This window comes from Physeter macrocephalus, chromosome 9 (genome assembly GCF_002837175.3).
Source record: "Physeter macrocephalus isolate SW-GA chromosome 9, ASM283717v5, whole genome shotgun sequence".
Taxonomy (NCBI): domain Eukaryota; kingdom Metazoa; phylum Chordata; class Mammalia; order Artiodactyla; family Physeteridae; genus Physeter; species Physeter macrocephalus.
Window position 1 is genome coordinate 92,947,235 of NC_041222.1, and position 26,623 is coordinate 92,973,857.

A 26,623-nucleotide genomic window follows, 5' to 3' on the forward strand; every position below is an offset into this window, starting at 1 on the left:
GGACCGGGGCACGAACCCGTGTCCCCCGCATCGGCAGGCGGACTCCCAACCACTGCACCACCAGGGAAGCCCATTTCTTCGATTCTTGATTACCCCTCTTACTGGTGTGTGAGCTTAGTCATGTTATTTAATTTCTTTGAGCCTACATTTTCTCATCTATAAAATGAAAATAATAAAATGTTCCTGAGAGGTTTATTGAAAATATTAAATTTTAACATATTGGTAATGGCTACTGCTCAACCAATCTAGGTCCACAGCTTCGTATTCAAAAGTTTGCCATCTAAAAGTTGTAAAAATTATTTTCTTGAAACCTCCTTGGTGGCAAAACCTCAACTGTCTGATCTGATTTCACTTGGTAGAAATTGTTACCTCATCATGTGAAGCTATTTACAGTCTTTACCCTACTTGAGGTGAATATTCATGTTTTACTGCATAAATATAAGTGTTTGATTATTTGTGCTGTCTCAGACCACTCTAGGGGAGGTATACAATGTACAATTTAATATCTTTTTTAAATTTAAAACTTCCTGAATTCTGAAATGTACATGGCCCCAAGGATTTCTTTTGTGTGTGTGTTGTGTGTGTGTGTTTAATTTATTTAATTTATTTATTTTTGGCTGCGTTGGGTCTTTGTTGACGCGAGCGGGCTTTTCTCTAGTTGTGGCGAGCGGGGGCTACTCTTGGTTGCGCATGGGCTTCTCATTGCGGTGGCTTCTCCTGCTGCGGAGCACGGGCCCTAGGGGCGTGGGCTTCAGTAGTTGTGGCATGCAGGCTCAGTAGTTGTGGCTCGTGGGCTCCAGAGCGCAGGCTCAGCAGTTGTGGCACATGGGCTTAGCTGCTCCGCGGCATGTGGTATCTTCCCGGACCAGGGCTCGAACCCATGTTCCCTGTATTGGCAGGTGGGTTCTTCTTCCCGGACCAGGGCTCGAACCCGTGTTCCCTGCATTGGCAGGTGGATTCTTAACCACTGCGCCACCAGTCCCCCCAAGGATTTCTGATAAGGGATTTTAGGCCTATTGAGAGAGTAAATCTTAAAAGTTCTCATGACACACAAAATTTTTTGTAATTGTGTAAGGTGATGGATGTTAACCAGACTTATTGTGGTGAGTATTTTGCAAAGTCTACAAATATTGAATCCTTACATTGTGCACCTGAAACTAATATACCATTATATGTCAATTATACCTAAATTAAAATATTTTAAATATATATTTTAAAAATTTAATATGCATGCTGAGAGAGTGTAGAGTTAATTATTATTACCCTCCTCCAGAACCTTATAATACTTTTATTCTAATTACCTCCCTCCTGACTTATATGCTATTTTTCTTAACCTCTTAGCTCTATCATTTTTTTTAAAAATTTCACTGTATTGGACACCTCTTATGCTCCATTACAGATCCTCTCGGTCTTACCTGTCCCTTTATATAGCCAGTACTATGCTGAACAGTTTTCTGTGAGCACTCACCAGGTCTACAGCGATACAAGCTGATAATGCCTAGCCTCAGGCTTGCTCTGTGCATCTCCTGCTTTCTGCCCTGAGGCTTCTGTGTTGATGCCAAGGCATGGAGTAGCATGGGAACATCGTGGTGCACTTAGAAAGTATAAGGGGTTAATACTCCTTGAGGTGAGCCTTTGACCAAGGGAGAGGAGAGAGTCAATGGATACGTGCATCCCCCCAACTCCCCCAGGTAACATCCCTGCAGGACTAGTAGTCCTTTTTAAAAAAAAATATTTATTTATTTATTTATTTAGTTGCATCAAGCCTTAGTTGCAGCTTGCGGGCTCCCCAGTTGTGGCTCGCCAGCTCCTTAGTTGTGGCATGTGGACTCTTAGTTGTGGAATGCATGTGGGATCTAGTTCCTGGACCAGGGATCAAACCCAGGCCCCCTGCATTGGGAGCACGGAGTCTTAACCCCTGTGCCACCAGGGAAGTCCCAGGACTAGTAGTCTTGACATGTACTTCCTATGGCTTCTCAAATGGTCCCCAGAGATGGAGCAACCAGAACTCTGTAGCGGTGACAAACTTGGGAATCTTATTTTCCTGACCACGGATCGAACCCGTGCCCCCTGCAATGGAGGCACAGAGTCTTAACCACTGGACCACCAGGGAAGTCCCAGTAGTGCATCCTTGAATGAGTTTTCTCTCCCTCTCTGCATCATTCTCTCTCCCTCCCTGCATCATTCTCTGTCCCTCCATTCCTCACTCCTGTTCCTTGGGATCACACTTTCCAATAAGATTCTTGTGCTAAACCTTTGTCTCAGTCTCTGCCTCCTGAGGAATCTAGGATAAGCCATCCTCCTCTTATACATTATTATTATTACTTTATTCAATCAACTGCTTTACTTATGATTCCTTTTTTCATCTGTTTGGAAAGTCCTTTACAGAGGGTTTATTAGAGGTAAATCTCTGTGTTTTTCTGAAAATGCTTTATTTTACTTTTGTTCTAAGAAGAAAATTTCACTGGATATGCATTTTCTAGGTTGACAGTTCTTTTTTTCCCTTAAACTTTCAGGCCTGTGGAGATGTGTGTGTGTGTGGTGTGTGTGTGTGTCTGTATGTTTGTATGTGTGTGTGCCAGTGTCTTCCAGGCTTTTTCTTTTTCTTTTTCAAAAATATTTATTTATTTATATTGGCTGCATTGGGTCTTAGTTGCGGCACACGGGATCTTTCGCTGTGGCGTGCAGGCTTCTCATTGTGGTGGCTTCTCTTGTTGTGGAGCACGGGCTCTAGGCACATGGGCTTCAGTAGTTGTGCCACACGGGCTCAGTAGTTGTGGCTTGCGGGCTCTAGAGTGCAGGCTCAGCAGTTGTGGCGCACGGGCCTTGTTGCTCTGCGGCATGTGGTATCCTCCCGGACCAAGGCTCGAACCCGTGTCCCCTGCATTGGCAGGAGGACTCCCAACCACTGCACCACCAGATTTATCTTCTAATTCACAATGTCTTCCTTCAGCTGTGTCTTTTCTCTTGTGTAACTTTTCTTCTGAACATTTAATTTCAATTTTTATATTACTCATTTGTAGAAGTCCTATTTTGGTTCTTTTTCAAATCTGCCTAATCAATTTTGATAACTTTTGCTCTTACTCATGGTTTTAATTGCCACCTTTATTTCTTAAAACGTATTCAAGATTTATTTATATTCTGAGTCCGGTGATTCCTTTTTTGAAATCTTTGTGGATCTGGTTCTGTTCACTGTAGTTTCTGCTTGTTTGCTAATGTTTTTCAAGGAGGTTTTATTAAGATCTATTTTACATATCATAAAACTTACCCTATTCGAGTATTCAGTAATTTTTGGTAAATTTAATGAGTGGTACAGACATCAGCACAAATCAGTTTTAGAACATTGTTATCACCCTAATAAAATCCCCCAGGCCCATTAACAGTTCATCCTCATTCTCACTTCCAGCCCCAGGCAACCACTTGTCTACATTCTGTCTCTATACATTTGTCTTTTCTAGACTTTTCATATAAACGGAATCGTACAATATATGGTTTCTTGTGTCTGGCTTCATCTTTTAACATAATGTGTTTTGAGGTTCCTCCATGGCATAGCATAGTAGTTTGTTCCTTTGTAATGCTGAATCTGTCCATTGTATGAACACACTACATTTTGCTTATCCATTCACCAGTTGATGAGCATTTCATTGGTTTTCAGGTTTGGGCTCTCATAAAAATTGCTGCTATGAATGTATGCATGCAAGTTTTGTGGGAGCATATGTTTTCATTCCTCTTAGGTAGTTACCAAGAAGTGGAACTCTTGGTTCCTAAGGAAATTTTTTGTTTAACTTTTTGAGAAACTGCCAAATGTTTTCCAAAGTGGTGCACCCCCTAACCTATCTGCTTATATGACCTGAGCCACTGCTGTGGCTGGACTGGCCGTTGGGTTCTTATTATGACTGCAGGATGTACCACAGCAGCAACCATCAGGGAACTTTGAAAAATCAAGTGCTGGAGGGTACACGGCATGCCTGAGGGCCACACAGCAAAGTCATGGGGAAATAGATACATATATATATATATAGAGAGAGAGAGAGAGAGAGAGAGACAGACAGAGACAGAAGAGAGACAGAGACAGAGAGACAGAGCGAGAAAGACACAGAGACAGAGAAAGACAGAGACACAGAGACAGAGAGAGAAACAGAGAGACAGAGAGATACAGAGACAGGTAGAAAGTGAAAACCTGCAGTTCTGCCTTTATTAAGGTTGAGAGTGGGGTGGCTAGGGTTTTGCAGGTTAACTCTTCATTGGTGAATTTAAAACCTAAGAGCATGGACTCCCACAGGAACCTGCAGCAACAGCAGGCGTGGCGGGGGGCACCTGGCCAGGCGCTAGCTGCGTGATGCATTGGGGGAGCCTGACCTCCTCCAGATGCCCACCTTCCCACCCGACTGTGGCTTCCTCAGGTGCAAGGAGCATGGGATGGTAGCCCCTCAGCTGCAGGTGGAGCAAGGCGCAGCTGGTGCTTCATCAGCATGACTACTGCGCTCACTACCTCATCGGGCTTCTCAGGTGTAAGCTGTCACATTCCCCGACTTCCTGGCCTGCAAGCACGACAGCACAGCTGAGACTACTGCGAGCACATGGGCTACGGGAAGCGCATGAAGGAGTCTGGGTCAGAGCCCCGGCTGCTCCAACAACAGCAGGAGCAGAAGAAGGCAGACACAGCCAGAGCCAGGGCCCCGGTGAGGTGGCCTGTAGTGCAACTGCCTACCACCCCGTGGACCAGTCAAGAAATAAAACCTGCAGGCCCCGCCACCCAAAATGAATGAATGAACGAATGAATCCTAAGAGCAGGCATTAGGGCATGGGGAGGAAAAAGCAGGAGCACTCAAGAGGTCAGCGTCACCCAGGGCTTTCTAAAAGGGGAACTTTGTGGGTGGAGGTGTCCTGGTTCCTTATCTAGTTATCTATTTATTTTTAAAATTAATTTATTTATTTTTGGCTGTGTTGGGTCCTCGTTTCTGTGCGAGGGCTTTCTCTAGTTGTGGCAAGCGGGGGCCACTCTTCATCGTGGTGCGCGGGCCTCTGACCATCGCGGCCTCTGCCGTTGCGGAGCAGAGGCTCCAGACGCGCAGGCTCAGTAGTTGTGGCTCACGGGCCTAGTTGCTCCGCGGCATGTGGGATCCTCCCAGACCAGGGCTCGAACCCGCGTCCCCTGCACTGGCAGGCAGACTCTCAACCACTGCGCCACCAGGGAAGCCCCCCTTATCTAGTTATTTAGATGGCAGCATGTTTATTTGAGATGGACGTCTTTGAAACGGGTGTCTTGGCAATGAGAAGCTTAATATCAGGCACTTGAATTACAGTGAAAAAAAAGCGTAATGTCAGGCACTTACAGCACAACATCCTTGCTGACTTTATTATTGCATTAGTCATCTAGGGCTGCCATTACAAAATACTGCAGACAAGGTGGCTTCAACAACAGACATTTATTTTCTCACAGTTCTGGAGGCTAGAAGTCCATGACCAAGGCGCTGGCAAATTTGGTTTCTGGTGAGGGCTTTCTTCCTGACTTGTAGACAGCCACCTTCTTGTTGTATTGTGTTTTCACATGGCCTTTCCTCTTTGCTCACAGGGAAAGAAGAGAGATCTCTGGTGTCTCTTCTTCTAAGGACACCAATGCTATGAGTTGGGCCCTACCCTTATGACTTCATTTAACCTTAATTACATCCCCAGAGGCCCTGCTCCAAATACAGTGACGTTGGGGGTTAGGTTTCAACATATGACTCTTGGTGGGGCAAAATTCAGTTCGTAACATCCTGCCATCTGGTCCCGCCAAATTCATGTCCTTCTCACATTCAAAATACATTCACCCCATCCCAATAGCTCCAAAAGTTTTAACCTACTCCAGCATTAATTCCAAGTCCAAAATCTCATCTAGACATCATCTAAATAAGATATTGGTGAGACTTGAGTTATGATTCATCCTGAAGCAATATTTCTCTCCAGCTGTGAAGCTATGAAGAGGAAATAGCTTTGTCACATAGGCTTGTGGCGACAGTGGCAGCACTGGTGACGGCTGAATCACCTTTGGGGTTATTCTTCCCTTTTCTTAAAGGATTAAGCATGTTGAATCACTCTATTGTCCTGTCCTGTAGAATCCCAGAAGCCCAAAAGCCATCCTTTAGAAAGCCTTCCTTTATTTCATCCAGTCTCTGTTCCCTTTGGTCCAAACTGGCAGTCTCTGCTGGTGTTCAACATAATCCTATTTTTGCTTCTAGCTTCTGCTGAGATAGCTGATTAACTCCATAGTTAACCATGGATAATCTCCTAATAGAGTGATTGTCTAGCCACACCCTTGGGTGTTCTCTCCAGAGCAAGCTTTCTCACTTTTGCACTATAGATAGGCTGAGAACTTCCCAAATCTTCAAACTCTGATTCTTTTTTGCTTAATCTTTCTTTCAATTTATCTTTCTCCTCTTATGTTTTACTATAAGCAGGAAGGAGAGGCCAGGTCACGCCTCAACAGTTTGCTTAGATATCTCCTCAGCTACATATCCAAGTTCATTGCTTGTGAGTTCTACCTTCCACAAAGCACAAGACTACAATTCAGCCAGTTCCTTCCCAGTTTATAACAAGGATCACCTTTCTTCCAGTTTCCAATAACATGTTCCTCATTTCTGTCTGAGACCTCACCAGAAGCACCTTTAACATCCATATTTCTACCAACAGTCCCTTCAAGGAAATCTAGGCTTTTTCTAGCATGTACCTCAAAAGTCTTCCAATTATACCTATCTCCCAGCTCCAAAACCACTTCCACATTTTTATGTATTTTTTACATCAGCACCCTACTTCATGGTACCACAATCTGTATTAGTCAGTGTTCTCCAGTGAAACAGAACCATTAGGAGATATATATATATATATATAGAGAGAGAGATATATATATATATATTTATTTATTTATTTATATATACATACACTTTCTACTAAGGAATTATAATATGTGATTATGGAGGTTGATGAATCCCAAGATCTTCAGTGGAGTTGCAGGAGAGCCAATGGTGTAGTTCTAGTCCAAATCCAAAGGCCTGAAAACCGGGAGAGCCAATGGTGGTGTTCCAATCTGAAGGCTTGCAGACTTAAGACCCAGAAGAGCCAATGCTTTAGTTTGAGTCAGAAGGCAGGAAAAAGCTGATGTTTCAGTTCAATGGCAGTCAGGTGAGAAAAATTCTCTCTTAATCCAGAGAGGGTAAGCCTTCTTGTCCTAGTTAGGCCTTCAATTGATTGGATGAGGCCATCCACATCAGAGAGGGCAGGCAGTCTGTTTTACCCCATTTCCCAATTCAAATGTTAATTTCATTCAAAACACCCTCCAAGAAACACACAGAATAATGTCTGACCAAATATCTGGGTACCTGTTGGCCAAACTGATACATAAAAGTAACCATCACAATTATTATCTGTCCTATATATTATAGCCATTCTAGTGGGTGTGAAATATCTTACTGTGTTTTTGTTTGTCTGTTTGTTTGCATTTCCCTAATGACTAATGGTGCTGAGCACATTTTCATGTGATTTTTACCCATTTGTATATCTTCTTTGGTGAAAGATCAGTTCATATCTGTTGCCCATTTAAAAAATTGCGTTGTTTGTCTTCTTATTGAGCCTAATGTGTGTTTTTAAGATTAAACAAAACAACCCAACAAACAATCAAAACAGTTCACCCATTTTATTGACCCTAATGTGTTTTGTGATTTATTTTTTCTTGTGAGTTCCTGTGTGGGAACTTTGAGGGCCAGGTGGAAGGTGTATTTCTCCTGGGAGGATCTGTGTTTACCTCTGCCTGGAACCCAGAGGTACTATAGATGCCTACATCTATATTAAATTTAAAATTTAAATATTTTTAATTTAATTTTTTAAATAAAAATTTATTAATTAATAAATTAAATCCTCCCTGCAGTTTCTAGGCCAAACAGGTAATGTCATTATCTGCCATTAGTCTTGCTGTAGCTCTGGTGACTTCATTTTCTCAACAACAATAACAACAGCAAATCAGGATTTATGGTCAGAATGGAAATACTTACTGGGGACAAAGGGCCAGTCTCTTTGATGTCATGACTGCCTGGGAAAATCCAGATTGTATATAGTGACAGGGCCATCCTCACCCTGAATTTTAGAGCCTGGCAAGGCCAAGTGGACAGAATTTGGTGTTATGAAAATATCATCTTATATCATCTGTAATTTAATTTTAAATACTTTAAACAGTACAACATGTGTGTGCTCTTTTAAATCAATATCCTAGGTATGGTTAATTAACAACTGAAGTGTCCTGTTGGGGAATATAAACTCCAGGAGAGGTTGATTAGCTTTTGAAAGCTTCTAAGCAGATGTCCACACTTTAGAGAGCTTCAACTATCTTTATTTCCAGTCAACACTGAGACTATGTGGATTTTCCTTTGGTGAAATAACTAGTATTCATTATGTGTGGGTTGGCTAGAAATATTGTACAGGGTATTTCTATATCCTGTCTACTCTTGCATGACATATATAGAAATCTAGGGAACCCAATGTGTAAATCCTTTGTAATGGTGCTCTTGGTTTAGATTCAAAAACTGACAGCGTCAGAAAATTATCTGATAATTGCTATTGTAAACAGCTGCTGTAATATTGTTTCCTAGGTATGAAATGAATCTTTCATTCAAGGTTTGGTCAGAGTACGTATAAGGACAGGGAACTGGGACTTTATCAAGGTTACAAAACAGTTTGTATAACTTTTCTTTTTTTTTTTTTTTTTGTGGTACGCGCGCCTCTCACTGTTGTGGCCTCTCCCGTTGCAGAGCACAGGCTCCGGACGCGCAGGCTCAGCGGCCATGGCTCACGGGCCCAGCCGCTCCGCAGCATGTGGGATCTTCCGGGACCGGGGCACGAATCCATGTTCCCTGCATCAGCAGGCGGACTCTCAACGACTGCGCCACCAGGGAAGCCCTGTATAATTATTTTTGAGTGCACTTGCTACTAAATGTTGGCATGAACAACAGAATTCAGTATACATGTTATTATAACATAACATTGTAACATTGTAAAGCAGGAAGGCTGTGAGGTAGAAGAACTCACATATAATGTTAAACAAATAACAGCTACAAAGAGGGAAGGGGTATCCCACCAATTAGATTCCTGCTTTGGAAATTCTCCTGCTCCAATAATTTTCAAGCTATTCTGTTTTGGGAAGGAGAGGAGAGTCCTTGAATGTATGGATTAAAACGAGGTATGAGATATCTGAGGCTTGGAAAAGCCGTGTCTAGCCCTATTCCATATAGAGTATTTACATGTCTCTACAACATCAGCCAAGGTCTCTGGAAGCTTGACCCCAACCACCTCAGAAAACTTGGGGTTGGAGAGGGGTGCAGTTATTTGCCAGAATGATTGGAGAGGGAGAGAAATATTTATTTGGAAAATATACCGTAGCTGCAGAGTTAACCACCAATGCTTTTACATAGTTTGAAGAAAGCTGTCCTTGGCTCACAGATTCAGGTATCAATAAATAATAACGATAGGCAAAATTTATTGCAGGCACTCTTCTCCTCGTGCCAGGTATTTTACACGCATCATCTCATTAACGTATGTACATTTCCATACAATCCTATGAATGGATGATTTTCTTCCAGTTTTATATATAAGTACAGTGAGGCTTAGAGATCACATAATTAGGTGTTTGAATGTCAACTCAGGCTCTTTCCTATTCATCACCCACATCCTTATATCCTCTAACTGGGAAGGATGGGGCAACTCAATCTCTACATGAGCGTCTAAGCTAACTCTGTTTACAGGAGTTGCCAACGGCATGGGAGTCAGGATCTTAAAAACGTAACACATTATAATGGTTAGGTTCACGCCTAAGTTCTGGACCCCCACTTGGAGGACCTCTTTCGAATGAACCTAGGGATAGAGCGAAGCCGCTGGAACGGGAGAGGGAGGCACTCTTAACAGAAGAGCCTATGAGACCGCTGGCTCTTGTGAGTGGCACGTCGTTTGGCCAATGGGTTCAGCCCCTGAGACCCCGCGAGAAGACGGGAACGGGGTCTGGAGCATGCGGGCCCGTGTAGCTGCGCGAGCGTTAAGCTTAGGGTTATCTTGAGGCCCCGTTGAGGCGCGCGAGGGCTCGAACGCTGGAGAGAGCAGAGGCCGCAGGTGTGGAAGGCCGGGGAGGCCAAGGTCGCTCTGCAACAGGCCAGGTGCGCGTTCGCTCGAGCTCTTGCTGGTGAACGGGGGCACTTCCGGCCCACTCGGACCCTCCCTTGTCCTCTCACCCCATATCCCTGGGGAGCCGCGAGGGGCTGTGTGCCCCTGGGTGGAGCGGGGGGCGGGGGCGGGGAGTTTTTATTTGAGGCTGGGGGTTGCGGGGGTAGGAGGAATGCAGTACCTGGGAGAGGTGGGAAGGTGGTGCCTGGGGAGGGAGGGGACTCTGATGGGGAGAGGGGTTTGGGCGGGCGTGAGTGTTGCTCGCACACAAGGGGTCGGCAGGACCCCCAGGGGAGTTTTGGTTTAGGGAATGATGCTTTCTCCAGGGTGGAAGGGGTGTAGTATTTGCCTTCAGGAACCTCTTTTCTGGTTAGGCCCAGTCATATGCCCCAGCCGGGAGCTCGCACCTGGAGGGGTGGGGAACGTAGGCCTCGCCGGTCCTGGGACCTGCCTGTCCTTGGACTCTCCCCGCTTGTACCTAATAGTCAGCCAGCCACCTGCTAACTAATCAAAGGAGAAAATCCACATTAAGGGAGGGCCTGAATCTGTAGAAGTTATGGTGGAGGTGAGGGAGGGGTGGAGAAAGAAGAGGATTCCAGAAATCCTGTAATTGGTAGGTGTTATAGTGCCTCTCAGTGTGTACCAGTTAGGCTACTGATTGTTCTGGTTTCCTCCAGTGGTGGTGAGAAGGTGTGAGTGAAGAGGCCAAGCTAACTGAAAAGTAGTTTAAACAATTAAAACAATTAAAGGGGAGAACTGTAGTAGCCTTTGAGTAAGGGAGGCATATCCTCCCATTTTAGTGTAATTTATTTAAAAAAAATTTGCCAGATCCTGAACTGCCTTCACCTATAGTTGACTTAGGAATTGGGTGTCAGTCTTTTCTTTATATGTATGGCCTGATTTCTCTGTAGCTAATACTTAAGACACGTTTGCAAAAGTTAAGAAGAGGCTTACTTGTTGGTTGCAAAAGATTCTTCAGGGATCAGGGGTGAGTCCAGACAATGAAGGGAGCTCTTGAAAGAAGGAGTCCTGAAGTCTACAGATTATAAAGTGATTTTGAAGAAGCTTAGTGAGTCTGAGACTTGAGGGGTGAGAAGAGCATCATCCCTGGTTACCTTGGGGGGTGGGGGGAGGTGTTAAATGTCACCTGTGAGACTCAGCAGGAATCATAGGCTCAAACCAGAAAGGGTCTGTACCCTGGAGACCTCAGTTCTGGTAGAGTTTGAAAGAAGAGTTTTATAGAAAGGAGTTGTATAACAATTCAGAGAAGCAGCTAAGGAACCAAGGAGGAGATGGAAAAGTTTAATGTGAAAATAGACTGGCAAAATATTAGGACTCTGGTAGAAGAAAGAGTGGCCCAAAATGAAGCAAAACCCATAAATATTTATGGACAAAAAAATTTTATCATATGGCTATGTTAACTATAAACTTACTTATAAAGCAAAATCATGCCCATACATAAAAAGCGTTTCCGTCTACAACTGGTAGTTAACTTACAGGACTGAGTTCTCTAAGAGGCCGTTTGGGTAGAAAATATAAGTAAATTCAAGGAGGGTTTGGCCTTTAAAAGATTGCAGATGGAGAGTGTTTAGAATATTCTGGGTAAACAGAAGCTTTTGAGGTGAACATAATATAGGAGGCTGGTTGTATCACTGGTCTGATCCAAAGCAGCTTTTTTTTTATTAAAATGCTTTTTGAGTCTGTCTTGAAGGAAAAGGAAAACAATTGGGAATCATTTAAATTATAAAATGATGGCAGATAATTAACCGGAACAGATTGACACCTGTGTTCCCTGCAGCCTTGCAATGGATACTGGCCGACCACCCTTCAGGGGCCCGTCTCCTGTGTACCCATCTCAGTCTGTGCGGATGCCGGGCTCTTGGCAACAGGCTCCAAAACCTCTGGACCCAGCTCTGGGCAGAGCAGGACCTGCAGGCAGAGGCCATGTATTTGAAAAGCGAGAGGAGCCAGGCCCACAGAGTGGACCAGTGCAAAAGGTAAGACCGTGTCTGCATACATAGTAGCAGCACACAGCTTATCATCAGGGCAAATAAGGGATTTCAAGGTACTTAGGAAACTCGGAAGCCCTATATGAAAGCAAGGGTTTGTTTTTTTTTTTTCCCTTGAACAAGTGGTCGCCTCTCGGAATATATTTCAAATTCTTGAGTTGCAAGTCTAGAAAAAGGGCCTCGTAATGAATGTTAGATGGACCTGGATAAATGCCTTAGTTCTCTAGCTTCTATAATTATAAATATATACATACATAAATGATAGGTTTAAAGGTACAGTCTTTTGTTTTTTTTGTGAGTGTTTAGATTTCCACTCTGGGTTTGACTGTATGGTATTAGCAGCCACTCTTGCCTCTAAGGTCATAATTGTTAAGAATGGTTCCTTTCAGAAGGCTCTTTGCCTAAATCTTAAAGAAAAAGAGGATCTTCAGCTATTGGTAGTGCTGTGTGTGTACTCGCATGGACATGCATTCTTAATCTCCTAATTATATAGTAATTTTAAGAATGGTATTTGTCTATAATTAATCTCAAAGAATAAAGAGTTAGCAAATACAGGAAGAACCTAATAGTGCAGTTATGACAATTTTAAGTAGATTGACAATGTCAGATGTAATGTTCTGTAAGAAGAAACATTATTGACAGTAATCCTGTATTTTTACTCAAATGGATTGCTTGAGTCTATATGTGGCAACTCTAATTGGTGTAACAGTTGTAAACTTCCAAGACTGCTACAGGAAAACAGTAGCAAGTTTTGTTGAGGTTGTTTAAAAAAAAACCAAAATTCTGATACCCTTAAATGATCCATTTTTTGGGAGAATTTATTAGCTAGTACACTTGTTCTCTCTTACCTTAGGTGTACAGGAGATGAACTAGAAAAATAATTCTGTTGCATTTGTTATACTGTATATCAAATCATGAACTGTAACTGTTTATGCTTGAAAACCTAATATGACATAAGTGGTTTTTTTTTTTACATAAATTTATTTTTGGCTGCATTGGGTCTTCGTTGCTGTGTGTGGGCTTTCTCTAGTTGCGGCGAGGGAGGGCTGCTCTTTGTTGTGGTGCGTGGGCTTCTCATTGCGGTGGCTTCTTTGTTGCGGATCACGGGCTCTAGGTGCGCAGGCTTCAGTAGTTGTGGCTCGTGGGCTCTAGAGCACAGGCTCAGTAGTTGTGGCACACGGGCTTAGTTGCCCCGCGGTATGTGGGATCTTCCCGGACCAGGGATCGAACCCGTGTCCCCTGCATTGGCAGGCAGATTCTTAACCACTGTGCCGCCAGGGAAGTCCGACAGAAGTGTTTTTTTTTAAGACCATAAGGGTTTAAACAATTTTTATAAGGTATTTTTATTCTTGTAACATTTATAGAATTTGAAGTGGATGATTTTTATTATTTACCAAGACTTGAAGAAAACCAACAGTGTTTCTGGGGTTTTAAACTACATCTTAGAATAACTTTATTCTTTGACTTTCTGTAGGAATCTGTGGGTTTGGTCTCAATGTTCCGAGGACTGGGCCTTGAAACAGTGTCCCGTACCTGTGTGAAACAGGAAATGCCTCCTTTAGGTATGTGGAAAACTAACTTGAGAAAACGTGGTGTTATATATGATTGCTTTGTTCTTAAATTCACACAGTTTATCTTCAGAAAAATTACTGTACTTTATAAAATGTTCAGCTGACGGTTACAGCTGGGGTTTGACCCTTCCGTTTAGGTAGAGGCATTTTAGGTCGAGGCTTGTCTACCAGTATGGCACGCAAGGACAGAGAAGAACCCCATCCCACTTTTCTGGATCCTTCAGCGTTGGCATCTGGAGATAGCAAGATGGCAGAGGCCTCCGTTGGTTGGAATAGGTGGGTAAAGTTGCCTTTTTGGGTAGCCATCAAATTCAGATGAAATATCTCTAAGTCCAGAGAGAAACTCTAAAGTGGGTTGTATTATCTCACAAAGAAACAATGCACGGTTTCATGGTAAGAATGGGTATTTTCCAAGAGTAGTCAGCAGCTACTGATGCAGTCAGTCTTTGGATGAGGGTAAAAGAAGTACTCCACTGCGCAGTTCACCACCCTGTTTGCCCTCTTAAGAATTCAGCCTGATGGTAGTGGTTCTTTAACCCAGGTGGGTCAAACTTCCATCTCAATTTCTGCTATGGAAGTTGGCCCTGAGAGTCAATATTAATAACAATTGTTGAATGAGTCATGTTGGCATATTGGATTTGGAGAGAATCCCAATGCTTGGGTCCCTTTTTCTGACTCCTCCAGGAAGAGAATGTAGATTTGGGGGACTCATTTAGATGGGGCATAGATAGAAGCATGATTCAGAAAGTTCTGATTTGCCTCTTTTTCAACATTTCAGAACGCTTGGAAGAGGGAATTTGGATGCCTTTTTATTACCGATGGGAAGAGCAGCTGGTGGTATAGGCAGAGGAGTATACAAGGCCCCCCATGCTCTCAGCCTGAATTCTCAGGATCCTGCCCAGCTGTCATCTCCGCCACCTCTGCCTCCGGCCCCACTGCACTCTCTGGATCGCCCACCACTTGGGACTGCAGAACACAAGGAAAAGTAAGTCAGGAGTGCTGCCTTCCCTGCTTGGTGATGATGTGGAGGAGGCCTTCGCATAGTATTGCAAACTCTCTTCTGTTGTGTCTCAAGTCCTCCTTGGGTGGTAGGTACTGCAGGGTTGTTTTGTTTTTTGCCAGTGGGGAGAATGACAAAGAGGTGGGGCAATTCCTGATGAGGTGAAATGGGGTTAGTGATGATAATATGTATCTATCTAGAGTCTACTCATGGCTTTTCATTTCCTTCCCAATTCAGACATAGATAATTCTTTGTCATGTTGAAGATAAGGAAATTATCTAGGAAATACATTTCAGCCGTTCATTTTTCTGTATAGAACTAATTCTTAGCTAGTTCTTAGTTAGCTGGCCTAGTTATTCTAGGGATATTACTAGGACAAATAGGGTGACCTTGCTTCTCTAATTAGAGATTGCAAAGAATTTACCTTTTGGCTTTCAAAGCTTCTTTTGTATGTCTTGGTTCTTGGTCTGTGTACCTGTAAGCAAAGTGTGATTGTGGCATGGATTATTTGTTTGTTTTTGGCATATGTGGGTGCTTTTGTTTTTTATTTTTATTTTCTAGAGAGCCTTTTGTGAAGCAAGGATCAAAAGGAACACCTCAATCTTTGGGATTGAACCTTATCAAAATACAGTGTCATAATGAAGCAATTTTTCAGTATCATGTGACTTTCAGGTATTCACAGCTTTTTTTCCCCCTTGTATTGTTCACTTCTTAGAGAGCAGTAATGAAATAGTTCCACAGGAATAACTGAATTGTTTTTCTGTATAACTCCTGATGCAGCTCCCCATGCAGTAATTCATATATTCAGATCCTTGCAATAAGTTTAAAGTTAACATTTTTTGTGTGTGTTTAGCTATATTACCAATCCAGATTTTAACTTAATAGGTGCAATTTTATGCATGAGGTTAGAGGTGGATTTTCTGTGAAGTTAATGTAACTTAAGTTCAGGGCCTTTTACTTGCATAGACCCCTTCATAACCTTTTTAACTTATCTTATATCTGTAATTTTGTATTCCTCTTCTTAAAGAGACCCCCCCCCCGCACAATGGTATCAAATACACAACTGCACAATACCTGGATCCTCTCTGCATGAGTGCTATACCAGCATTTGATGGCTCTCCAGTGATAGTCTAGGGTTAAATTTGAGGGTGAAAAAACCAGAGAAAATAACTTTAATTTTATATCAGTAACTTTAGGATTTATCATACTTATTTAAAGGTTAAGAATTTATATTAGTCTGTGTTCTTTTTTAAAATCTCAGGAGAGCCATTAGCTGGAGGTTATTAGCTGGAATTGTGAAAATAAATGAGTGTTCTGGAATATTTATGGAGAAAAAGGAAGATGGAAGACTGAATTTTTGAAGCACACCTGTTAATTAGTACAAGAAGAAGAAGTGGAATGAAAGAGAGAAGAAAGGAACAGGGGAACAATACCCTGAAGACAGGTTATAAAGCCAGAAAGAAGGACCCATTTGAATGAGGGGGAGGTGGTTGACTTTGGCCACAGGGAAAAAAGTTGTTGGATTTGCTTTCAAGAGGCACCCTTGGTGATTTTCTAGTAGCGTTATTAGTGTTATGGGGAAAAAACGAGATTAAAAGAACAAAGGAGAGCCTGGGCCATGAGAAATAGCCAGTGGATTGGCCACTTATTTTAAAAGTATGTAAGAGGAATGAGAAATGGAATGATAATTACTTTAAAGGTTTCTGTGAGGTAAGAAACTGGAGGTGAACACAGATGACAAGTGAAGAGAAGGAGTCAGGAAACCGGGTGAAATTGAACTAGCAAGAGGGGAAGGTGGTGGGAATGGGCCTGTTCTGGAATGTAAGGGATGGAGATGGGTGTTAATGAGAGGGAAGAGTACTTGCTCTGGAAATGGACTGACAACTGATAATGAAACAGAAAGGAGTGTGAGACTCCTCACGGATCTCTGCATTGACCAGGCTGTGGAGAAGACATGGATTCTATAAATTTCAAGATTGTAGATGCGGACCTTTGATGCCACAATGTGAAGAGGATGAGAGATTACCGAGAGGATGTATTAACAGTGACTGGTCATCCTGTAGCTTCCTTGACATCACGGGGCTCTAAAAAGACAAATTTAAATATAGTGTCTTGGGCATAATGCCATTTATGTGTGAATTTTTTAGAGGAAGCATTTTGAAATGTGGTGTTAGCATGTGAGTGCTTAGTTTTGGCGATGACTGTATTGGATTACCGCTTGATTTTTTTGTTGATGTTATCTTTCTTCATGTACTTGAACATGCTTGACCCTTTTTAGCCTTGGATTTGTTTAAACTTCGAAGTTGTAGAATAGGTTGTGTGTTACTGTGATCTATTGGGACAATCTTTGTACAAAGTAGCTACTGGACTTTTTCAAAGCGGTAAGATTTGTGACAGTGAATCGATAAAAAGTTGAAATTGCTGTGAGTGAAAAATGGTTAGAGTAAAATCCTTTATTTTTAAAATACATTTTAAAAAGAGTGTATATTTCTATAGACGCTAGAGCAGGGATTAGCAAACTGTGGCAGGCCTGCTGGGCAAATCTGGCCCGCTGCCTGTTTTTGTAATAAAGTTTTGCTGGAACATAGCCATACTTATTGGTTTACATATTGTCTACGAGACTTGTGCTGTTAGGAGAGTTGAGTAGTTGTAGCAGAGACCATATGACCTGTAAAATCTTTCCTTAAAAGTTTTCTGACCCTCTGGTCTAAACTCTCGAAGAATGTACACTGACATGATAAGGCAGTTGTGTTTGGGTGGTGGAATTATGGATTGTTTTTATTTTCTGTGAGCCAGTATCCTTGGGTCAGAGTTCTTTTTTCAGTCAGATGTATTTCCATTTTTTAATATGACCACTAGATGGAGCAGTAGTCATAAGTGACCGCGTCTCTAACAGACCTACCGCACAGCTGTAAAGTCAAACTGAAATAAAATCCTCTTTATTATTTTCTAGCCCCAATGTGGAGTGCAAAAGCATGAGGTTTGGCATGTTGAAGGACCATCAAGCTGTCACCGGAAACATCACTGCTTTCGATGGATCCATTCTCTATCTGCCTGTTAAGCTTCAACAAGTGAGACCAAACAGGAAGTGCACTTTGGGACGAAGCATGGGTGGTGGGAAATCTTAGTCCCTGAACATTTGAGTTGTATTTTCCTATTCTGAGAGGAAAGGCAGACTTTTCCATAACAAAGAAATTGCAAACTGAGAAACTTTTACATTTGAGTTCTTTCCAGTCCCTTCTCTCTTAAGAGGAGTGGTTGGAAGCCTTTGACCTCAGTGACAAAGAATAGTTCAAGATTGTAAATTCAAAGGGCTCTATTGCTAGTTCTCCATTGGGTTTCTCTTACCAAATCCTTTCGTAAATCCTACTTGTCATGCTGTGATTTTGTCTAGTGTGGACAGCAAAGTAACAGTAAAGAATAAAACATGTTTAAGATATTATAGTGTTCTAGAACACAGTTGGATTAGATTAGCGCTTGGTAGTGTTGTCATTTCTCTTTACTTGCATATGTTTATTTGTTAGGTTCTTGAGTTAAAAAGTCAAAGGAAGACTGACAGTGCTGAGATCACCATTAAGATTCAGTTGACAAAGATCCTGGAGCCCTGTTCTGACTTGTGCATTCCCTTCTACAATGTTGTTTTCCGTCGGTGAGAAACGGCTGAAGTCTTATTTTCTTTAACCTCAGTCTTGTATTTGTAACAAAGCTCTTCAGGAAGCTTGGATGGTATTAAAATACAGTGCGGGGGCTTCCCTGGTGGCGCAGTGGTTGCGCGTCCACCTGCCGATGCAGGGGAACCGGGTTCGCGCCCCGGTCTGGGAGGATCCCACATGCCGCGGAGCGGCTGGGCCCGTGAGCCATGGCCGCCGGGCCTGCGCGTCCGGAGCCTGTGCTCCGCAACGGGAGAGGCCACAACAGAGGGAGGCCCGCATACCACAAAAAAAATAAATAAATAAAAAAAATAAAATAAAATAAAATACAGTGCGTATATAGATGAGTTTGGAAACATTTAATAAGTAAATGGATGACATTAAGGCTAACTTATTAAAAGTTATCTCAAGTGATTGTCCAGATTTGGGTATATGAAAGTAGGTTTGCAGTAGCTGGATAGAGGGGGATGGTTTCCTTCCATTCATTCAGGAACTTTAAAAGCACATGTTTATGGTACATATTTAATGGTGTCAGTGATGGGGCTACTTGAAGAGGTAGCATGTAAAAATTTTTGCTAGAATTTTTGGATACAGCTCATAATTTTTTAACTTTTCTGAAGACTCTCAAATTTTCATAAAACTGTTATTCCCAAACCACCTTTTTAAAAATGAAACATAGAACCTGATTTCTACTTAGTAAGCTGAACTGCCAGGAACAAACGTAGCTTCCTATGCCTGACTGATAGTCACAAATTTAGAAATGGACTTTCTTGTGCTCTTTTTAGTTAATGGGGAAAAGTAATGTAAACTGAGCTTGGGAAGTCAACTTGATTTTTGGTTACCTAGTTAGTAGAAAAAGCTGCAGTCAGTTGCATATACTGCAAGGTAAATACTTTGGTAATTTTTATTTTTCTTTTGGCAAGAGTGTTCTCAGCATAAAAGCTATATTGCGCAAAGAGCATCAACATTTCTGCTCTTTTAGGCTTCCAAAGGAAAATGTAGCTAAGAGCAATTGAACTTAATTATTTTTAATTCCACTAGAAAACCCATTCTTGCTCTTTATTTCAGGGTAATGAAACTTTTAGGTATGAAGCTGGTGGGGAGAAACTTCTTTGACCCCACAAGTGCTATGGTACTACAGCAACACAGGTTGGTGGTGTTTTCTTCTTCCTCACTGTCGAATGTTGTGGAAATAAATTTTTCATTGCAATCACCATATTAGTATGATAGTACAGTTTATGAGTTAATTATTTTCCATAATTTAGGTTTTTAGTAAGTTCACAATGATGTTGACTTAATTTGTTTCCTGTTGCTTTCTCATTGTTATTTGGGAGGGGCAGTATCTGCTCCAAGTATTGCCTCAAATGGAGGCATGGAAGTATCTGTGGTTCTTTTAGAACCCCAGCGTAAAGGCCACCTATGTTTTCAGATTGCAGATCTGGCCGGGCTATGCAGCTAGCATCCGGAGGACAGATGGAGGTCTTTTCCTCCTAGCTGATGTCTCCCATAAGGTCATTCGGAATGATTCTGTGCTGGACATCATGTGAGTGGATGGTGGCATCTACGTTTAACAAACTAACAATTTTCTGAGAAGTTCAGTAATAGCTGGTAATAAATACAGATAAGCCATTGTTCCGTTTGGGTTTTAAATTGTAGAATAGATTGAGAATGCTGAGTTGATGTGCTCTTTCTGTGAGTCCTACCAGGATAGGCATCTGAATAGAGACCTGCTGCCCTTAGACTGAGGAGGAATGTATGTAAGTCTCTGGTTACGAACAGTTGATTTAACATACACATGCCCTGAGTTCTTGTTTAAGTGTATTACTCTAGTAAATATTTACTGTAGTAAATATAGATGTGTATAATTTGTAATCGTTACATGAAATCCTATCTTATACATAAATCGGTGTGCATCTATCTTTTTTTTAGGTTGTGTACCTAGAAGTGGAATTACTTAATGAAAAGGTCGAACATTTTAACGACTTGAAATATTTACTATAATAAGATGTTTAAATATATATTGACCGATTACCCTCTAGAAAATTTACTTAGTTTATTTTCTCACCAGCTTTGTATAACTACTGGGTGTTACCAAGCTTATGAATCTTTGCTTATCTGATAAATTCATTCATTTCATCAACATATATTTATACCGCTCCAGTTTGTACCAGAGTTTTGGAACTTATCAGTTAACAAAACAAAGATCCCTCTGCTCATGTAGTTTGCATTGTAGTCAGGTGAGATAAATAGTAAATAATAAGCACTATATGTAAATTGTATAGGGTACTAGAAGTGATAAGAGGTAGGGAGGAAAGAAAAGGTAGAACACAGGGTAGGAGAGATCAGGAGTACTAGGGGTGGGATGGAGAGGGGAGAGAGCTGTCATTTCAGTAACATGTCAAGCTCATTTGAACCAACACTTGGAACAGGTGAAGGAGTTAGCCAGGTAAATATATGTGCTAAGGGAATTCTTGTTAGAGGGACAGCTGAGGTAAAGGCCTAAGCCAGAAATATGCCTGGCTCTTCAAGGAGCAGCAGGGAAGCCAGGGTGGCTAGAGCAGAGCAAGTGAGGTGAGGGCAGTGGAAGGATGGAGTAGATGGAAGGAAGAGCTGAGGATATAGAGCTTTGTAAGTCTGTTGTCAAGAGTTTCGGTTTTAGTGTGAGTGAAACATAGGGCTTGTAGCCAAGGAGTGACACCATGTGACTTGAGTTGTGAAAGGATCCCTCTTGTTACTTACTGCGTGGAGAATAGGCTTGGTGGGATGGGGTAGAAGTGGGGAGACCAACCAGGAAGCTCTTGTAATAATTCAGTGGAGAAATGAGGGGGTGGCAGCAGTAAAGGCGGTGAGAAATGGTTGGCCTCTGGATATGTTCTCAAAGTAGCGTTCAGTCGATTTCCCAACTGGGTGGTGGAGTGTGAGAGAAAGAGAGAGGTTAATAAGGAAGACTCGGACTTTTTTGACTGAATTTGTAATTATTATTTTATTTTATTATTATTATTATTTTTTTCGGTGCGCGGGTCTCTCACTGCCGCGGCCTGTCCCGTTGCGGAGCACAGGCTCCGGACGCGCGGGCCCGGTGGCCATGGCTCACGGGCCCAGCCGCTCCGCGGCATGCGGGATGCTCCCGGACCAGGGCACGAACCCATGTCCCCTGCATCGGCAGGCGGACTCTCAACCACTGCGCCACCAGGGAAGCCCTGTAATTATTTATTTTGTCTCTCCTAGACTCTCTCTCCTTGATGGTGGGGACCATCTCTCTTTCTCTCACATGGTACACCCAGATGTAGTTTATTCCTAGCCTGTAGTAAGTGTTCAAGAATGTTTATTAAATAAAAATAGATGTCTTTAAATTCGCTCTTTCTTTCTTTATGGTTACTGTCTTTGTTTTTCTACTTAGAAAGGTCTACTTGTTTTAATTTCCAATGTTTTAAACCTTCTGGAACTTGGTGTGATGTTAGGATCATAATGATTGTTTTGGTACGGTTACACAACTTATTGAAAAACATTTTTCTTTAGATTTAAATCAGTATCTTTATCAAATGCTAAAATACTTGGATTTATTTCTGAATATTTCATTTTGAACCACGGGTTAGAACCAGTGTGATACTGTTTTAATTATTGCAGTTTTATTAGGTTTTATTATTTGTCAAGGAATTCTGTTTTCCGAATTTTTATTCTGTACCCCCCCTTACTGTTTCATGTGAAACTTTGAATAATTTAGTGAAAATGAGACAAAAAGTCAATTGGCAATTTGATTGATATTGACTAGGGAGAGTGTTCAGTGAGGCTTCCTATTCATAAATATGGCATGTCTTTTCATTTATTGCAATTTATTTTTATTAAAGTTTTACTTTTATTAAAGTTTTAGTCATATGACTACACAAAAACTATAGGTGAGCTATGTAGTATGTACTATGATTATTTTTGTTTTCTGCACAATTATCTTGGATATAAATATTATCTTTTAAAAAATTTTTCTGGGCTTCCCTGGTGGCACAGTGGTTGGGAGTCCACCTGCCAATGCAGGGGACGCGGGTTTGTGCCCCGGTCCGGGAGGATCCCACATGCTGCGGAGCGGCTGGACCCGTGAGCCATGGCCGATGAGCCTGCGCGTCCGGAGCCTGTGCTCCGCAGCGGGAGAGGCCACAGCGGTGAGGGGCCCGCGTACCGCAAAAAAAAAAAAAAAAAAAAAAAAAAAAAAAATTTCTAAGTGCATAATTTTATATGTACTTACCATTAATTCAACTTCAGATTCACATCCATTTGTGTAATCTCACTGTACATTCAGACACTAGGTATTTTGTCAGTTTCATCCTCCCTGTCCCCTCCCCCCTCCCCCCAAAAATCATATTTCTTGGATTGTTTAAATCAAATTGTATCTAGCTTTGAGCTCCTGTTCTCCAAGACAGTAAGAAGTCCTAAGTCAGGCATAACCCCATTATATTACATACGAGACCCTGAGGTGTTCATGGTCCTGGTCCTAGTCTGGCATAGTGCCTAGCACTCAGCCTTGGAGAGCATGACTCAGGTGTGGGGCTCTGTACTTCTTAGTTTTCCCTTGCAGCCTTGCAGTTGTTACACACTTGGGACTTTGTGCGCTTTATGTTGTTAGGAACCACTGGAAACCACAGAAGAGCAGTTATTTTCCTGGAAGTTAGGTCTTAAAGCTAAAAGCTGCTGCATTTCTAATCAGGAATGCTTGGCTACCTAAATGTCCATTGAGAGATGAATGGATAAAGAATATGTGGTGTTTGTGTATATATATGTGTATACACACACACACACCACATACACACAATGGAGTGCTACTCAGCCATAAGAAATAATGAATTAATGCCATTTGCAGCAACATGGAGGGACCTAGAGATTATCCTATAAGTGAAGTGAGTCAGAAAGAGAAAAACAAATACCATATGATACCACTTATATGTGGAATCTAAAATATGACACAAATGAACTTATTTACAAAACAGAAATAGACTCAGACATAGAAAACAAACTTATGGTTACCAAAGGGGAACAGGGGTGGGGGAGGGGTAAATTAGGAGTTTGGGACTAGCAGATTCCAACCACTATACATAAAACAGATAATAAGGTCCTACTGTATAGCACAGGGAACTATATTCGGTGTCCTGTAATAAGCCACAATGGAAAAGAATATGAAAAAGAATATGTACGTATATATGTAACTGAATCACTTTGATGTACACCAGAATCTAACACAACATTGTAAATCAACTATACTTCCATGAAAAGAAAAAAAGAATGGTTGGCTTATTTCTCAAAGGATAATGAACAAAGAAGGTTAGGTTTCATATGTTGCTATTAAGTTCTCAGTAACGCATTTAACGACCCATAGAACTCTGTATCATCTTAGAAATCTCTGTGAAAACCTGAGTGGCTTCAGTTTGGACTGGTTGCTCTCCAGCGTAGCTGATAGTTACTGTCTGGGATTCCCCTTCACTGTGGTGAAGACTCCCTTTCCCTCTCACCACAGATATCCTGTAGTTCGATCCCATGACGACTTCTTCCTGGTTTACTCTCTTGGTTCTGAGCTCTTACGTGTTTGAAACCTCTTTATTTTACCTTAGTTTGATTGGGCATAAAATTTGAGATTGGAGGGCTTCCCTGGTGGCGCAGTGGCTGAGAGTCCGCCTGCTGATGCAGGGGACGCGGGTTTGTGCCCCGGTCCGGGAAGATCCCACGTGCCGCGGAGCGGCTGGGCCCGTGAGCCATGGCCGCTGAGCCTGCGCATCCGGAGCCTGTGCTCCGTAATGGGAGAGGCCGCAACAGTGAGAGGCCCGCGTACCGCAAAAAAAAAAAAAAAAATTGACATTGGAGATAATTTTCCCTTGGAATTTAAAAATCATGGTTCCATTGTTTTTTTTTTTCCCTTCGGTATAATCTTTATTCATGCTCACATACTCTTTCACAGTGAGACTATTTCCTTGTTTAAATTTAACTCTTTGGGTGTTCTCATAGTAACGCTCTATTTGAATACACCTTATTTCTGAATTTTTCCACTTTTTCATTCTGTAGGTGAGTAAATAACCACCTCTTACACCATCCTTATATCTTTTTTACCTTATTTGTACCTTTTGAGCAAGCCCAAACTTGATTTTAATATTGCTTCATCCCTTCTTTTTTTTTCATATTTTAATTTTAGATTTGATATGTTAAATGCTGTGTAGGTACTACACTTCTAAAAAATTATTATGGTTAGTAATATGTTTTAGTATTGGTAAGGCAAGTCCTTCCACCTTGCTCTTATATCCACTATCTTCCTTTTTCTTTCCTACAACTATTTTTCACATTTATTTTCCAGATTAATTTCAGAATATTTTTGTTGAGCTCTCCAGAAAATGCCACTGCAGTTTTGCTCCATTTTCTTTTTGCTTTCAGATTTACTGCTGAAAAAATCTAAAGCCATTCTGATTTCTTTTTTGAAATTAAGTTTATTTTTTATTGAGGTATAGTTGATTTACAATATTAGTTTCAGATGTACAACGAAGTGATTCAAAATTTTTATAGATTATACTCCATTTAAAATTATTATAAAATATTGACTATGTTCCCTGTGCTGTATGGTATATCCTTGTAGCTTATTTTGTACATAATAGTTTGGACCCCCTGAATCCCATACCCTTATCTTGCCCTCCCCACTTCCCTCTACCCACTGGTAACCACTAGTTTGTTCTCTCTAACTGTGAGTCTCTTTTGTTATATTCACTAGTCTGTTTTTTTAGATTCCACATGTAAGTGATAAAATGCAGTATTTGTGTTTCTCTGACTTATTTCACTAAGCATGATACCCTCCAGGTCCATCCATATTGTTGCAAATGGCAAAATTTCATTCTTTTTTCATGGCTAAGTAGTATTCCAGTGTGTGTGTATTCGTGTGTGTGTATGTGTATGTATGTATCTCAGTTCTTCCTTATCCATTCACTTGTTCATGGACACTTAGGTTACTTCCATGTCTTGCCTATTGTAAATAATAATAATAATAATGCTGTTGTGAACAGTGGTGTGCATGCATCTTTATGAATTAGTGTTTTCTTTGGATATATACCCAGGAGTGGAATTGCTGGCTCATATGATATATTTTTAGTTTTTTGAGGAACTTCAATACTGTTTTCCTCAGAGTCTGCACAAATTTATATTCTCACCAGCAGTGTACAGAGGTTCCCTTTTCTCCACATCCTTGCCAACATTTGTTATCTGTGGGTTTTTTTTTTCTTTTTAAAATTTATTTTATTTATTTATTATTTTTGGCTGCATTGGGTCTTCTTTGCTACGCATGGGCTGTCTCTAGTTACGGCGAGTGGGGGCTACTCTTTGTTGTGCATGGACTTCTCACTGTAGTGGCTTGTCTTGTTGCAGAGCACGGGCTCTAGGCGCGCGGGCTTCAGTAGTTGTGGCACACAGGCTTCAGTAGTTGTGGCTCGTGGGCTGTAGAGCGCAGGCTCAGTAGTTGTAGCTCAGTAGCTGTGGCGCTTGGGCTTAGTTGCTCTGCGGCATGTGGGATGTTCCCGGACCAGGGCTCAAACACGTGTCGCCTGCATTGGCAGGCAGATTCTTAACTACTGTGCCACCAGGGAAGCCCCATCTGTGGTCTTTTTGATGATAGCCATTTTGACAAGCGTGAGGTGCTATCTCATTGTATTTTCTGTGTTTTTTTTAACATCTTTATTGGAGTATAATTGCTTTACAGTGTTGTGTTAGTTTCTGCTGTACAACAAAATGAATCAGCTATATGCATACGTATATCCCCATATCTGCTCCCTCTTGCATCTCCCTCCCACCCTTCTTATCCCTCCCCTCTAGGTGGTCATAAAGCACTGAGCTGATCTCCCTGTGCGATGCAGCTGCTTCCCACTATCTGTTTTACATTTGGTAGTGTATATATGTCAGTGCTATTCTCTCACTTCATCCCAGCTTACCCTTCCCCCTCCCTGTGTCCTCAAGTGCATTTTCTACGTCTGTGTCTTTATTCCTGCCCTGCCCCTAGGTTCATCAGAAGCAATTTTTTTTGATTCCATATATATGTATTGGCATACGATATTTGTTTTTCTCTTTCTGACTTACTTCCCTCTGTATGACAGACTCTAGGTCCATCCACCTCACTACAGAGAACTCAATTTCGTTTCTTTTTATGGCTGAGTAATATTCCATTGTATATATGTGCCACATCTTCTTTATCCATTCATC

General features: G+C 41.7%; 1 protein-coding gene across 11 annotated transcripts in view; it reads left to right on the top strand.

The window, feature by feature from the left end:
• Positions 1–10,467: 10,467 nt before the first annotated feature.
• Positions 10,468–26,623, top strand: part of PIWIL2 (piwi like RNA-mediated gene silencing 2) — a 111,236-nt gene continuing 95,080 nt past the window's right edge. For 9 of the 11 annotated variants that reach the window (XR_003681332.2, XR_003681331.2, XR_003681333.2 and 6 more), the window contains exons 1-9: positions 10,468–12,179; positions 13,666–13,753; positions 13,900–14,038; positions 14,541–14,747; positions 15,324–15,434; positions 17,716–17,833; positions 18,287–18,411; positions 19,481–19,561; positions 19,842–19,955. Coding sequence is in view for 8 of the 11 variants with exons in the window: in XM_055087313.1 (XP_054943288.1) it covers positions 11,988–12,179; positions 13,666–13,753; positions 13,900–14,038; positions 14,541–14,747; positions 15,324–15,434; positions 17,716–17,833; positions 18,287–18,411; positions 19,481–19,561; positions 19,842–19,955 (1,175 nt within the window). In the remaining 3 variants the exon portion in view is untranslated. The remainder of the gene's footprint in view (positions 12,180–13,665; positions 13,754–13,899; positions 14,039–14,540; positions 14,748–15,323; positions 15,435–17,715; positions 17,834–18,286; positions 18,412–19,480; positions 19,562–19,841; positions 19,956–26,623) is intronic. The other 2 variants (XM_055087311.1, XM_055087312.1) reach the window with 2 other exon arrangements.